Here is a 15,034-nt window from a genome sequence, read left to right on the forward strand (position 1 = left end):
CTCGAGTTCATTGGCATTCAGTCTGGACGCCATTCGAACTACAACTGGAGAGCTCCAGTGAAGGCAGGTCTGATGGAAGACTTCCGGGTGAAGTTCCCACTCACTTGAGGCGAAACCTTGACGGGTGAATATGTTCGCTGCCCAGAGTTCTACTCCTGGGATATGTACTGCCGAGATCACCAAATGATAGATCTCGGCCCATCAGAGAATGTGAGGTACCTCGGCCATGGCGCCTGACCGTGGGTACCTGCTAGATGATTGACGTATGTAAACAGCCGTGGCATTGTCCAATTGAATTCTGATGGGTTGACCCGCCAGAAGGCAGTGGACCTACTGTAGGACTACCGTTCCGATCTCCAGAGCAATGACCGGGAGAAGAGGACTGGCATTGGTAGTTACTAATAACCATTGAACCGGGAGAAAAGCCCCGGATGAAGAAGGAGCTCAGAGACTAACGTCTGAAAGTTTGTTTGACTTGCTGAAAACGAGCGGAGCGAAGGAAACTGCTTCCATTGTCGTCACCATTTTTCTTCAGAACCCTCACAGCAAATCAAATGAAATGAGGGGATGAGTGATCAAGTGCGCGAGCTCCTTGTTGAAGGGCCATGACCTTGTCTGGAGGGAGAATTACCATCCTTCTGGAAGTGTACTGGATCATCCTCAAAAGGGATATCTGCTGGGCTGGAAATGAGGAGAACTTGTCTAAGTTTAGCTGCCAGCCCAGGTGAGAGGGTATCGCAAGTGATATAGACTACTTAGCGTAGTCCTGGAAGGGCAGCTAGACAGTCGGCCAAACAGGGCAGGACGACCACGCCTCTGGGGTGGAAGAGGAACATGACAGCCGCCACGATCCTTGCGAACACTCTGGGTGCGGTAGCAAGGCCGAAGGACAAGGTCGTGACTTGAAAATGCTGCTCACAAATGGAAAAGCGAAGGAATTTTTGAAGAGGGTAAGCATCCCGAATGTAGATGGATGCCAGAAACTCCACCTTTTTCTGTTGAAGTAATGGCTGAGCGGAGGAACTCCATTCAAAGAAGGAGAACCTTGTGAAAGGTTGTTAGAAGTTTGAGGTCCAGGATCGGTCTTACTTTTCGTTCCCCTTTTTGGAACCAAGATCCCTTAGATCTAGACTGTCCTGGACAACCCTTCCACTGCTGGTCGGGGCTGTAGGGACGTATGATCCTTTGTTAGCCTCCCGCTCAAAAGATTTGATTGGCCAGTTGTACTGTCTTCAGGAAAAGATTACTGGTGTGAATCAAAGTAGTTAAGGTCTCCAGCCAGGAGACCATTGCGGTAGCAATCCATGCGGCGGCTAGGGAGGGTAGAGCGATGGACCCGAAGCCGCCAAATGGAACAAGCCATATTTGCTATCTTACAGTCCGTGGCATTTTCAATTGATGACTCATCGGGTAGGGATACTGGTAGGTATACCACAGGAGATTCTACCCGGTTAATCTGCCAAGTGGCAGAATGCGTGGCTGCATCCAGCAGGTCATAGTCTCTTGCCATCGCCGCTATCTTAGACGGTGCAGAGTTAAAAATTAGGAACTCTCGATCCACCATCCTCTTAACAGGGAAGTGGAGAGGGATCATCTGCCTTCTTGCATCTTCTTTTAAATAGTGGTGATGCAGAGGGGGGTGCTCAGATGCCCGAAAAGGGTGCCTCTGTACATCCACAGAGTTCAGGTCTCCGGGTGGACAGGGCAGGTTGTCTGGCGTTAGGTCTGGATGCAGGCGAGGATACATGGAGGCGACACTCCGTGTGCTCGTCTGTTGATGGTGTGGGGAAATCGATGCCCTTTAAAGGACCCGTGCCCTTAAAAATCAGACCAGGCATGGCATGCCACATAGAGGCTTCTGTCCAGTGAATCGCATATCCGGACTGGATGGCAAATGATCTACGGGGGAGTTTAGTCTCCTTATGAGGAACACTGTGTAGTCTAGAGTAGAACCAGAGTCCTCGTCAATGTGCCGAGATTGGTTGATGATATAAATAGGCGAGTTCATCCTTTACTGAAGCTCTAGCAAGTCCAGGTCCAAGACAATATCCGATCCATGTTCAGAGTCTTTTTCTCAGCAAATCCTTGGAGAGAGATCATGAAATGAAAACTTCCGTTTTCTAGATGCCTGTACATTTCTAGACACCTGTACGTTTCTAGAATACTCGCGGCCCCTGCTAGCCGACGGCTTTAAGACGAGGAATACTGGTCATGTGCCTTTAAGACCAGGTAATACTGGTCATGCGCCTTTAGGAGAGGGACCACGTAGGAGAGAGACCATGTATATTGGTCCTGCGAGCACTCCGAGCCACGGAGGGATAACGGAGGGATTCAATCTCTTGGTCAGAGAAACCATGGGTGGCGGCAGTGACGAAGTCCACTGAGGGAACTAGGGGTTGGGGGGGGCGGGGCAGCCAGGGCATGTGCCCCGGGCGCAGCCGACAGGGGGGGCGCCAGCAGGCCGCCTGATGCGGCGGTCCAAGGAGAAGGCTCCCCGTCGGCGGAATTCTGCCGCCCCCATACTGAGATGCTTCCGTTCCAGCTCAGAGAAAGTGCTGTGCATCGGTTCTATGCCAGAGGTCTCAAATACACGGCCCAAGGTGCACGCTAGACAAGAGGAGGCAGCACAGAGCTCTGACACACTTGCAGCTGCTGGAGAGCCGCCCGCAATGCGTTGCCATGGATACGCAGAGTGACTTCCGACTGTCGAGTGCGCGAAGAATGAGCCGCGCGTCGCCAAACAGGAAGTGTGCAGCACCTGCCACCTGGAGCAAAGGATTGCGGGGGGGGGGATGCAGAGCCTGGCTGGGAGGACAAGGTATGGGCTCTTATATACTGTGTGGGCAGTGCTGTATGCTACTGTGTGGGCAGTGCTGTATGCTACTGTGTGGGCAGTGCTGTATGCTACTGTGTGGGCAGTGCTGTATGCTACTGTGTGGGCAGTGCTGTATGCTACTGTGTGGGCAGTGCTGTATGCTACTGTGTGGGCAGTGCTGTATGCTACTGTGTGAGGACTGAAGCAAGGCCAGGGGGCTGGATGGGTGCAATGTCCTGATCTCTGACCCCATAATGTGCTCAGATTTCTTCTGCTCCCCTAATGTCCTGATTTCTGCCCCCATATGTTCCTCAGATTTCTCCACCACATGCAACTGCACCCGGGAAGAGAGGGGATGGGGGCAGGAATCAGGACATTATGGGGGCAGAAGAAATCTGAGGACATTATAGGAGGCAGAAATCTGAGGGGGGGGGGGGAGACGCCAAACTGATCTTTTGCCCGGGTGCAGGAAGAGCTAGATACACCTCTGTCAGCGGCGGAGGGCTTCTGAACTCATTTATGACCGGCTTCGGATTGGTCATGTGCCTTTCAGACCAGAGAATACTGGTCATGTGCCTTCAAGACCAGGGAGTACTGGTCATGTGCCTTCAAGACCGGGGAATACTGGTCATGCGCTTTTAAGACCAGGGAATACTGGACATCATGCCATGTTGCAGAGTCGTCGTGCCCCTTCAAATACAAAGTCGTCGCCCCTGTGTGAGCCGGCCGGGTGGACCTAGATGGCCACTGGGAGTTGCAGAGGTGATAAAATCTAACAGAGCGAGAAGCGCCATTTCAGGGGGCGGAGCCACAGGCAAAACGTGGGCGGAGCCTCGAGACTTCCATGAATAGGCCCAAGCCAGGGCCTAAATTTCTGCAGCCGGCGGGAGCGATACCAGGGGTAGAAGTGAGGGGTTTGCAGTGGCCGAGAAAGTTGAGAGCTTCCGTGCCAGGTGAGAAGCGCCAGAAAAGCGGACAGAGCCGCTTTAGGGTGCCATAGTGCGCTTCCGGGGTGCGGCCTACACATCGGCCGAAGCCGGGTGCTAAATTTTTGCAGCCAGCGCGTTACCTCAGGGAGGTGGGCCACAGGGAAGCCTGAGACTGCCAGTGAGCATGTGAATATCCCGCTGCAGAGGCCACCACTCACCATCGGTGCACGTCCGGCATGGAGCCGCCGCAGATGACTGCAGGTTGGGTATTGCACTGTGGACTGTGCGGGGATAAACCTCAATCCATCATCTCTTTGTTAGGGAGGTAGAGAGGGACCGTCCGCCTCCTTGTGCCATCCGCTTTCACAGTGGTGGGACAGTGGGGGCTGCTCGGACGCCATAGAGAGGGGCCTCTGTACATCCACGGAGTTCATCCCCCGGGTGGACAGTGCCAGTTGTCCGGCATTAGGCCTGGCTCCAGGAGAGGATACATGGAGGTGACACTCCATGTGGTCGCCTGCTGCTGGTGTGGGGAGATCGGGACCGTGAAGGAACCGTCGCCCCTGAAGTGAGCTCAGGCATGGCTTCCCACGTCACATGAGAGGGTACGGGGAGGTATACTCGCCGTGCTCGCCTATTGATGATTCGGGGGAGATCGGAACCTTGAAAGGATCAGTCGCCCCCTTCACTCCGTTAATTAAAAAATAAAAATTACAGAAAAGTAAAAATTAAAATAAAAACGTTGGGGTCTGAACCAGACCCATGTGCCTCCTACAGACACTAAGCAAGAACTGGTTAGCTGAGAGCCAGCAGGAGGGTGTATACTGCAGGGGAGGAGCTGAGAGCCAGCAGGAGGGTGTATACTGCAGGGGAGGAGCTGAGAGCCAGCAGGAGGGTGTATACTGCAGGGGAGGAGCTGAGAGCCAGCAGGAGGGTGTATACTGCAGGGGAGGAGCTGAGAGCCAGCAGGAGGGTGTATACTGCAGGGGAGGAGCTGAGAGCCAGCAGGAGGGTGTATACTGCAGGGGAGGAGCTGAGAGCCAGCAGGAGGGTGTATACTGCAGGGGAGGAGCTGAGAGCCAGCAGGAGGGTGTATACTGCAGGGGAGGAGCTGAGAGCCAGCAGGAGGGTGTATACTGCAGGGGAGGAGCTGAGAGCCAGCAGGAGGGTGTATACTGCAGGGGAGGAGCTGAGAGCCAGCAGGAGGGTGTATACTGCAGGGGAGGAGCGAACTTTCTGTGTATCACTTAGTGTCAGCCTCCTAGTGGCAGCAGCAGCATGCACCACGGTCTGTGTCCCCCAATGAGGCAAAGGAGAAAGACCAGTTTTTCATTATTTGCGCTTTCGTTATTTGTCCTCTTTTTTCATTTTTCTGTTGACAGGAGTAAGAGGGCTTGTTTTTTTTTTTTTTTTTTTTGCAGCATGAGCTGTAGCTTTGAATTATACTAATTTACCATACAATAAACTGAGAAGCAGGAAACGAAGGGGAGAAAAAAAAAATCTATATGTGGTGAAATGGTGGTGGTGGTGAATACCAAGCGTAATTCCACCATTGTTTTGCTAGGGTACATTTTTGTTAAAAAGAACCTGCCTTTCATTTCTCCAGGTATGCACAATTCTAGCATTCTAGCAATACCAAAACTTAAAAGGGAACCTGTCAACAGGCTTGTGTACCCCAAACTATTATCTAGGTTAAAGAGGTTGTCCACTACTACCACTACTTGGACAACCATTTCTTGAACTAAAATGTTTGGCCCCGATAAAATAAAAAACTTATACTCGCTTCGCCGTTCCTGCAGTGTCGGTACTCACGGTCCCAGGGCTCTCAGTGGTTGTTAGGACATGTGAGCCCTGCGTCCAGTCAGCACTGGTCTCACCGTCTCCACCTTTGTACGGAGACATTAACACCAGTGCTGACTGGGCACTGGGGACCACGTGTCACAACACCGCATGAGAGCTCCAGGACCACGAGTGCCGACACGTTTGGAGCAGCGCCAGTACAGGAGGAGCGTACAGGCTTTTATTTTATTGGGGCCAAACGTTCAGATCAAGAAGGAGGTTGTCCTAGCAATGGTAGTAGTGGACAGCCTCTTGAAGTTGTAGTAGTGCTTTGTTTATGTTTCAGAGAAAATCGCTTGTCCAATGCCAAAAGTTATGCTAGAGATCTGCAAGTGCAGGGCAATAGGAGGGATTCTTTAAGGGAACCTGTACCCAAACTAAAAGCATCTGTGTTAAGTCGCTGTAGTGCTGAATAAATTTGTACCTTCATGTTAGCAATCTTAACCATAATTCAGAGATATTGGGTACATTTTCTTTATCTTAATGATCCACAAGTGGAGGGAAATTGGCCCTGCGCTAATAAAAAAAAAAAAAAAAAAAAAGGCTATCGTCTCTTTCCCTGCCGGCCTCTCATCACTGACTAACAAGACATTCTTCTATCAGGGACTTGCTCCCCCACCCAAGATCTAATGCAACCGCCATCATTACTGGGGAGGCGCGTGCACAGTAACAGGGTATTCCCATCTCCAAAAAATAACAATAGCAAATATTACTCAGACCCAGGGTGGGTCTGAACGTATAAGTAGTGTCCTTTTTCTTTTTTTATAGTTTGTGTTTTAGGAAACGATAGATACAAACTTACGTCGCAGATCATTGATAACACTAGTGGGCTTGACGACTCCTCCGGAGTTACAAAGGGTCTGAGCCACGTGAGCCTGCATCACACACATCATACAGAAGTCTTGTTCACGACCTGAAAGCAAATAGATGGAAGAGAAAAAAAACATTAGCATCCGGAAAGAATAAAAAAAAGTTCCATATATCCAATAAAACCATTTCAGTTTTTTTACCGAGGACTAAACAGTTTCACTGTGGAAATCTCCACGGAGAAAGTCCTAGTCCATGACCTGCAAGCTCTATCTGCTGGTCTTCAACTAGTAGTTCTACATCATCTACTTTCAGCAAATGAATCTTCAAAAAGGATCTCTCTCAAGACAAGTCTATTTTACTAAACACTTCTGCAGTGTCGGTTGTCAATTCACTATTATCATTTCCAAAAGGAACAACAGAGGAACACAATGCAGGTGCTCCAGCATTGCCGGCATGGGCCTTACTAAGACCACCATGTCAGGAGAGAAAAATGGAAACACTTGGAGAAAGTGACTGGATGCTACCAGCTATGACATCCAGTTAGTCTACACATTAGGGCCAATTCAGGAGACCCCTTATGGCCGTCTGGTATCCTACTCTACAACTAAAGCAATCCTGTCGGCACACTCATCACATGGTAATGGTTCAATTCACCAGATCAATTGTTTTTGTTTTTACGCAAAAAAAAAAATAAAAAATAAAAAATGGAGCGTGTATTTACCAGAGGCCGATTTGTGGCCATAGAAGTCAACGGAAAGCAAGAATAATCACATCCATAAAAAATAAACACACGGAAAACAACATGTTTTTAAAAATCGTATGATTACCGTACTATGCATTGGACAGTTAATAGGTGCTGTCCGCTGCGCTACCAGAAAACCCTTTTAACAATGGCCTTGGGGATGCTGCGTAAAGACTGAAGCCTTCAAAATCCGTCGGAGTGCCGTCAGACAAGGGCAAAAACTTATATATTTTTTTTTCGTGGGGTGGGATAATTGAGCACATTAGGTCCAATATAAGAGGTTGTCAAGTAGTGGCTATTGCCCCCACAGAAACTAAAAAACAGATCCCATTGGGACATATGGTTGTAGTACGGACATCTATATGGATAACAACGTTCCTTTCTTTTCCAATGTGAGTCAATAAGTTCGTTATCTATAATTATTAACCCTTGCATAGGCTACAACATAAATGGAAAATAAGAAAAATGGAAAGGGGAAAGGCTTTAATGATACCAAATATCAATACCTATAAATTTCCTCTTAAAACAGCAAGACAAGAATCAGGTCCGCTAAGCAGCATAAAAGGTTCACCATACTGCTGCTATGTAACCATTGGCTTAGAAATCATTGGGGTATACAGGTATGGGGTCTTGTAGCCAAGAATAACTGTACAGAAAAGAAAAAACAAAAGGCTGAAACAAGTGCAGAGAGGGCAATGTATTAAAATAAAGGACTAGCGTCTAATCAACGGATCCCATACCTGTATTTCTGCAAGAATTGGGCTTTAGAGGGAATTAATGGGCTTCTAAGGTTACTGGCGTCTGTGCACATATTATTTCTGCTATGTATACAGCATGGGTGGGTAACGTGGGCATATAGAGGGGGTACTCAATGGGCACTGTTCCACCACAAGAAAGCTTGGCACAGAAACAAACCAATAGAGATTATTGCAGGTGGTAGTTGTTGGATGTGCAGAACATATATACCTGCCAAAAATGGTGGCTGTATCATCCATATCCTGGGCTGCTCCTTGAGTCCAGGGCCAAAAAACTCCAAATTAGCTTGTTGGTGTTGAAGAGCAAGATAACGTGAGCGTTTGCTCTCCTGAGCCTTTGCTCAAGGAAGGACTTAATGGTTGCAGAACAGCGGGGCAAGTTTGCTGACACTGGCAAGGATTATAGTGGACAAGTTTAGCAATGGGTTGCAATCTTGCTTGAAGCCAGTGCTGCTTAGCATCAAGAACTTACAGCTAGAAACATTAAAGGAAACGGGAGATCAGAAGTAGGAATTGAATAAAAAAAAATGCAACCCACTTTCCTCCAATTTCCCTCGCTGCAGGCTTTCAGGCTTCCCACTACGGAACTAGTGAAGGAGGTGCGCCTGTAGGACGCCATTCCCCATACTTATTTGCTAAAAGCTTAAAAAAACGGGAGGAAACAACCACCTGATGGCCAGCCGCTATCGCATTACTACAACACCCAGCATTCTGTTGCGCAAGGTACGGTGAACAGCATGCTAAGAGTAGTCTGGCAGCCATAAAAGCTGAATGGGGGGCAGCCCGACCTCACTAACCAGCTGAGCAAAAGTGAGACGTACAGGAGGAGTCATACTCACAAGTCTTGGAGTGCTCTCGAGTGAGCATGTAGTTCGCGAGAGGTGCAGTGTATGTTAGACACTGCAGAACAGAGTTCACAAAGCAAGTATTGCCAAGGTTCTGGAGACCAGCTCCAACCTTTTGTATCCGCTGCCATTTCAGTCTCAGTTTCTCCGCCGGGAAGAGGATCTTTTGTGGTGGATTTATGCCATCTCCAGGAACGGCCGATACTGAAAAAAAAACACATAAAAAAAGATGGTGATATTTAACAAGGCACACTCTAATCTTTTACCGATTGCTTGGCTAAATCCAGAAGTAAAGACCACAATGTCTCCTCCCCCAAACTTAACAGCCTCATAGGATGGGCACGTCCAACACCATTGCATTCAGGTCAGGGAAACTGTGACCAGACTGGACATCACAGAACATGGTATTCTACCTAAACAGACACGACTGGTGCGACTCCAGTCAACTGACAATGTCTTGATGACAAATCACATAAGGGTACCGTTACACAAAACGATTTACCAACTATCACGACCAGCGATACGACCTGGCCGTGATTGTTGGTAAGTCGTTGTGTGGTCGCTGGAGAGCTGTCACACAGACAGCTCTCCAGCGACCAACGATGCCGAAGTCCCCGGGTAACAAGGGTAAACATCGGGTTACTAAGCGCAGGGCCGCGCTTAGTAACCCGATGTTTACCCTGGTTACCATCGTAAATTAAAAAAACAAACAAACCGTACATACTCACCTTCTGGTGTCCGTCAGGTCCCTAGCTGTCTGCTTCCCGCACTGACCGAGTGCCGGCCGTAAAGTGAAAGCAGAGCACAGAGGTGACGTCACCGCTGTGCTGTGCTTTTACTTTCCGGCTGGCAGTCAGTGAGTGCGGGAAGCAGGCGGCTAGGGACCTGACGGACACCAGAAGGCGAGTATGTACGTTTTTTTTCATTTACGATGGTAACCAGGGTAAACATCGGGTTACTAAGCGCGGCCCTGCGCTTAGTAACCCGATGTTTACCCTGGTTACAAGCGAACGCATCGCTGGATCGGTGTCACACACACCGATCCAGCGATGACAGCGGGAGATCCAGCGATGACAGCGGGAGATCCAGCGACGAAATAAAGTTCCAAACGATCTGCTACGACGTACGATTCTCAGCAGGGTCCCTGATCGCTGCTGCGTGTCAGACACAGCGATATCGTATGGATATCGCTGGAACGTCACGGATCGTACCGTCGTAGCGACAAAAGTGCCACTGTGAGATGGTACCCTAAGGCTTCATTCACACGTCAGTCTTTTGTATCAGTGATTGTGACAAAACCAAGAGTGGAACTTACAGAGAAAACTATAATTGAAAGATTGACACCTGCTCTGTTTTGGAGACACTCCTTGTTTTCGCATACAAATACTGATCAAAATGTGAAGGCCGCACATTGCTTTCAAGATAGCGGAGGCATGCATTGGATGTCGGTGTCCAAATCCCTGTATTGGTTCCTCTGTGCTTAGATGCTAAAAAACGTCAAATCAACTGGGGATGAGGGGGCTCAGAGTTAGGATATAGTATTTATTCTTCCATGTCTCAGGTTCCCTTTAAAGTGGAAGCCATTTTTACTTTATACGGCGGCATTATTTTCTAAGCACTGAAGAGGCATCATTAATCTATAATTGAGCACTTGGATTATTACTTTAAAAAGGGGGGAATTTTAACCTTTAATAAAAGGTAAACAGGGGGCTCCTAAGATTTATTTGCATCGAATGTGGATGTCAAAGTAAGAAAGGTTGGTGGACCCCTCCTACAAAGCAGATCACCTTAAATATATAGGTCTTTCTAGATCTTATACATTTGGTTGTGGAAGCCAGCAAGACATGAATGTACACATATTGCCACCTTAACAGCTTCATGTAAGTTTTAAGAAAATGCAGGGCTATTAATTGTCCTTTGAAACATAAAAAGAAATCTGCACATGAGCGGGGTCTTACGTGGATCGCTCTGCTCTGAAGGCACAGGCTTTTCAGGAACATAGGAGCTTGAATAGACGGCAGCACCAGGTACTGGTCCAAGAGAGATTTTAGCTGGGGAGGATACTGGGCCCCAAATTGGCGAACCGGTGTCTTTGTCTCCTGATGGTGCCATTGGCTTGTATAGCTGGTTTCGGCATGTTGCAGTCACTGAAGACACTTTATCTATTATGGTCATGATTTGACACTGGGAAAAGAGAAAAGATTAGATTTATTTTATTATTCAGCCCCATCGCCATATACAGAATGTTTTAGATGCAAGGAGCTCAACAGCATGTCAGATGTGTATGCAGTTTTATTACCAATGCTCCATGGGAGAAAGGTACACAAATTAGTATACTTCGCTATGAAAGATAGCCATTGAAGATCGTCAGCAGCACAGAATGACTGCTCAAACCAAGCAGGACCTCGGGGGATCATTTACATACACCTTCTCACCTGCTTGGTTTCTATCCATCCGTACCCTTCTGTGGATGTAAAATGTCAGAGCTGTCAATCAACAAAGGTGGGTGGAGATAGAGGGAAACCAAGCAGATTGGAAGTTGCATGTGAATGACTGGCTGCTGTGAATCACCAAGCCGCGGGACTTAGTCTGAACAGTTATTCTGCGCTGACAGAGTCCCTTTCAGCAAGTACCACCTAAGGGAGGTGGCAACCCTACAAGTCAATGTCCAGCCCTTCAGCGAGACTTATACAATGAACACAATAACTGAGCAAAAAGATCAATAGTACCATATTCCAGCAGTCATACTGGCAGTCTGTGGGAACAAGATCAGATCCCTCTGAACCGGCTGCTATCTGCGACATCCCCAGCGTCGCTTCTCATTACTAGGGCACCACGACACCATGTGTGCAGCGCAACGTAAGGATGTTGCGGTGATCTATTAATCTCTGGGGATATCACAGGTAGGAGGTGGTTTGCAGGGCTCTGGGCCAAATGCCACAGACTACCGACGTGGCCACCAGTGCTGTGGAGTTGGAGTGGTGGAGTCAGTATAAAATAGGACAACTCCTAAAATAAATAGTGTACAGTAGTACAATGCAGGATGTGCTGTAAATATTTTCATAAGAATTTGGGAACGTTATGAAACGTCTGTTCTGTTCCTGATCTAAGGATCTCGGCTTTTAGTTGAGATGAATCTGTGCTGCACTTTATGTACATGTGCAGTAGTTAGGCAGTGCTGTGGGATCAGAGTCATGGAGATTAATCTGTGCTGTACTTCATGTACATGCTCAGTAGTGACCCTGCTCCTGTACAGATAAGGGGAAAAAGGCACTGGGAAGGAATGCCTGCAGCCCTGCACTCATCTCAGAACTGCTAGTGACCAGGAAAACAAGATTAAGGCAAGTAAATGGCTTGATTATTGTATCATAATGGTGATGAAAAGCCTGATGTTACCATTTTACTACAGTAAATGTATCACTTAAACACAAGCCATGCATGAGGGTGTCGGAGTCAAGGAAATTGAAGAGTTGGGGTGGGAGGTTTGGCTTACTGACTCCGCAGCCCTGGTGGCCACTGGAGCAGGATCCTTCAAATCTGTTTGCTCAACTAATGATCATGGATGCTTTTGATCAGATAATTTTTAAGTCTCTGTTTTTAAATGAGATTGTCCACTACTTTATATTAGTTAAAAACTGGCCCTCATGCTGGTCTTAAAACAAAAACTTACCTACCAGACACCCACACCTCCTCCATATCAGTGTTAATCTTCTCTCTACTTTTTTCCCCCCACAAAGACTCGGGGAAGATGCGAGAAAAAAACAAACAAAAACAAAACACACAACACATACACACACCTTTCATCTAGGGACAGGTCCGCTCTAAAAGGGTTGTCCAGAGCTGTTGACTTCCACATCGGACAGTAAAGGCGCAAAATACCTACTGACTGTGCATGGATCCTGGCAGGTAAGTGCAAGCACATGGTGACTAGTGCTGCTCACCTGCCATTACAGACGTAAGAGGCACCGATAACCTCCTTAAAGACTCATTAAAGGATCAAAATTCATTAGTGATTCATTAATTAAATTTAAGAGGGGACTGGATACCTTTCTGGAAAAGTATAATGTTACAGGGTATATACACTAGATTCCTTGATAAGGCGTTGATCCAGGGAACTAGTCTGATTGCCGTATGTGGAGTCGGGAAGGAATTTTTCTCCCCATGGTGGAGTTACTCTTTGCCACATGGGTTTTTTTTGCCTTCCCCTGGATCAACATGTTAGGGCATGTTAGGTTAGGCTATGGGTTGAACTAGATGGACTTACAGTCTTCTTTCAACCTTAATAACTATGTAACTATGTAACTAAAAAAAGGAGTTGACATGTACCGAACCGTGTAGCAAAATCCAACTTTCCCCAGTCCCATTGCTTACAGTTTGAACAAATGAATGAACTGACAGATTAACTGCATGTCCCAAGTGTCACCTCCCCAAATCCGACTTATTCCACGGTCTGTGGATTTTCGCCCCCAAGATAGCTTCCTTTTGGAAATTGGTTTGAGATATTGCTGTTACACTTTGGGCCTCTAATTGCTCTTTATCTCCGCAATTAACTCTTTTACACTACTGATACAGCTTGGATGTAGAAACCAACTAATTCAAGGCCCCTTCAAAACGTATACATACTTTACAGTTTTTAGCAAAAAAAAAAAAAATTCTTAAACTCTGTTTGGAACCCGCTACTCTCTCCATCCCAGAATTAATAGTCCATATGAAACATTGCGCTGAGGTTGAAAAGCGAGATGAAGTACGGTAAGTAATAAAGAGTCGCAAGCAGGAAAATTTCTCTTGAAGTGGAAGCAATTTATTGTAAAATTCTGCCCTTCAGAAGAAAAGAAGTACTGTAACTCCTTCCATTAATACTGCTTGGTACATAATGGAAGGTCTCAAAGACCACCTAGACCAGCGCCGCATTTCTAGTTACTAAAGAGAACAGCGATCTTATCCCTTTCTTCGGTGATGCATTTTTCATTCTGTTTCTTAGTATTATTTTACTGTATTACATTTCAAATTGCTTTGTTTATTGAAGATAATTGTTTATTAAATATTTATTTTATCATCAGTACCATCATTTACCAAGTTCGAATTGGATCTGGGCGGTCAATCTTGTTTGACTGAAAATTTCAATTAAAGAAAAAAAAAAAAAAAAAAAAAAAAAAAAAAAAGGCATTCATGACCCCCTTAGAAGGCTCGTTTATAACTACCCAGGAGCCGATAGGACTTCTTTACAGAATTACAAATAAGTTACGTCTGACTTGGCTGTTAGTTTGGGTCCAGGTTAGATAGATCTACATCTGCACATCAATGCTTCTAACAGAAACCACAACATATTGCCATATCGAAAGACAAATCCCCCCTGCACTGGACAAAACCCCACTGATTTGATAGGATTCAAGGGGTTCTTTTATGGTTCCTGTCGTTTGGCAAGGAGGAGCTGCATAACGTGTAACCCCGATCTTCCCACATGCTGGAATGTGAAACCGAACATATGAGGCAGGTGTGAACAAAGCCCTGACATGGGAGCATCTGACATTTAGGCTATGTGCCCACGTTGCGGATTAGCCTAAGGAATTTTTTGTGCGGATTCTGCATATCTTTTTCAAATAAACTTTATTGGAATTTATAATTAAACAGGGTGGGAAAGAAAAGGTATAAGGGGAGTGGGTGGGAGGGAAGGGAAATAGGAGGGGGGCTGGATAGAAGGGAGGAAAGGGATGGGAAAAAGAGGGGAGAGAAGACACTTGTAATGTGTCAACAGGTATATACTATTACCAAGAAGTAACAGTAGATTAAGATTAATACAATGCATAATCAAAGTACAAGCGATATCATAGTACTAATAGGCAAACAGACAAGTCAGACTAACATAAATAACGAATCTGCATGATCTCCATAACAATCCGTGACATATTCTGCCACGGGGTGTTACGGGAAAACTTCTTCCCAACGGGCCCACTTCCCCGAAAAATTTTTAAGGTTATTGTTGGCTAATGCGAATTTTTGTTCAAAAGTTCTGTGAAGGGCAACACGTTCTCTGATCTCCTGGAATGACGGCGGTAAGGCATTTTTCCAACTATAGGCGATAGCGTTTTTGGTGACAAGGAGAATATGAATGATCAACGCCTTCAGGGGAAAATGAATGAAGCTCAATCCCATAGAAAGCAAAGCCATCTGTGGGGTTAAGATGATGTTTTTGCCTAGTAAGACACCAATTAGTGCAGAGATTCTAGCCCACAGCGGTTTAATTTTAGGACAGCTCCAGAAGATATGGAGCAAATTGCCCCTGAGGCCGCAAACCCTCC

The 15,034-nt window shown here is 46.7% G+C and overlaps 1 protein-coding gene across 4 annotated transcripts in view; it reads right to left on the bottom strand.

Annotated features, from left to right (window-relative positions):
* The window catches only part of USP42 (ubiquitin specific peptidase 42), a 30,553-nt gene that overhangs the window by 12,948 nt on the left and 2,571 nt on the right, over positions 1-15,034 (bottom strand). For 2 of the 4 annotated variants that reach the window (XM_077274916.1, XM_077274913.1), the window contains exons 2-4: positions 10,694-10,919; positions 8,730-8,939; positions 6,386-6,496 (exon numbers count right to left, since the gene is read on the bottom strand). In XM_077274916.1, coding sequence (XP_077131031.1) covers positions 6,386-6,496; positions 8,730-8,939; positions 10,694-10,910 — 538 coding nt within the window. In that variant the 5' untranslated portion in view covers positions 10,911-10,919. Of the gene's footprint in view, positions 1-6,385; positions 6,497-7,641; positions 7,757-8,101; positions 8,349-8,729; positions 8,940-10,693; positions 10,920-15,034 lie in introns of those variants that run through there. The other 2 variants (XM_077274914.1, XM_077274915.1) reach the window with 2 other exon arrangements.

This window comes from Ranitomeya variabilis, chromosome 7 (genome assembly GCF_051348905.1).
Source record: "Ranitomeya variabilis isolate aRanVar5 chromosome 7, aRanVar5.hap1, whole genome shotgun sequence".
NCBI lineage: Eukaryota > Metazoa > Chordata > Amphibia > Anura > Dendrobatidae > Ranitomeya > Ranitomeya variabilis.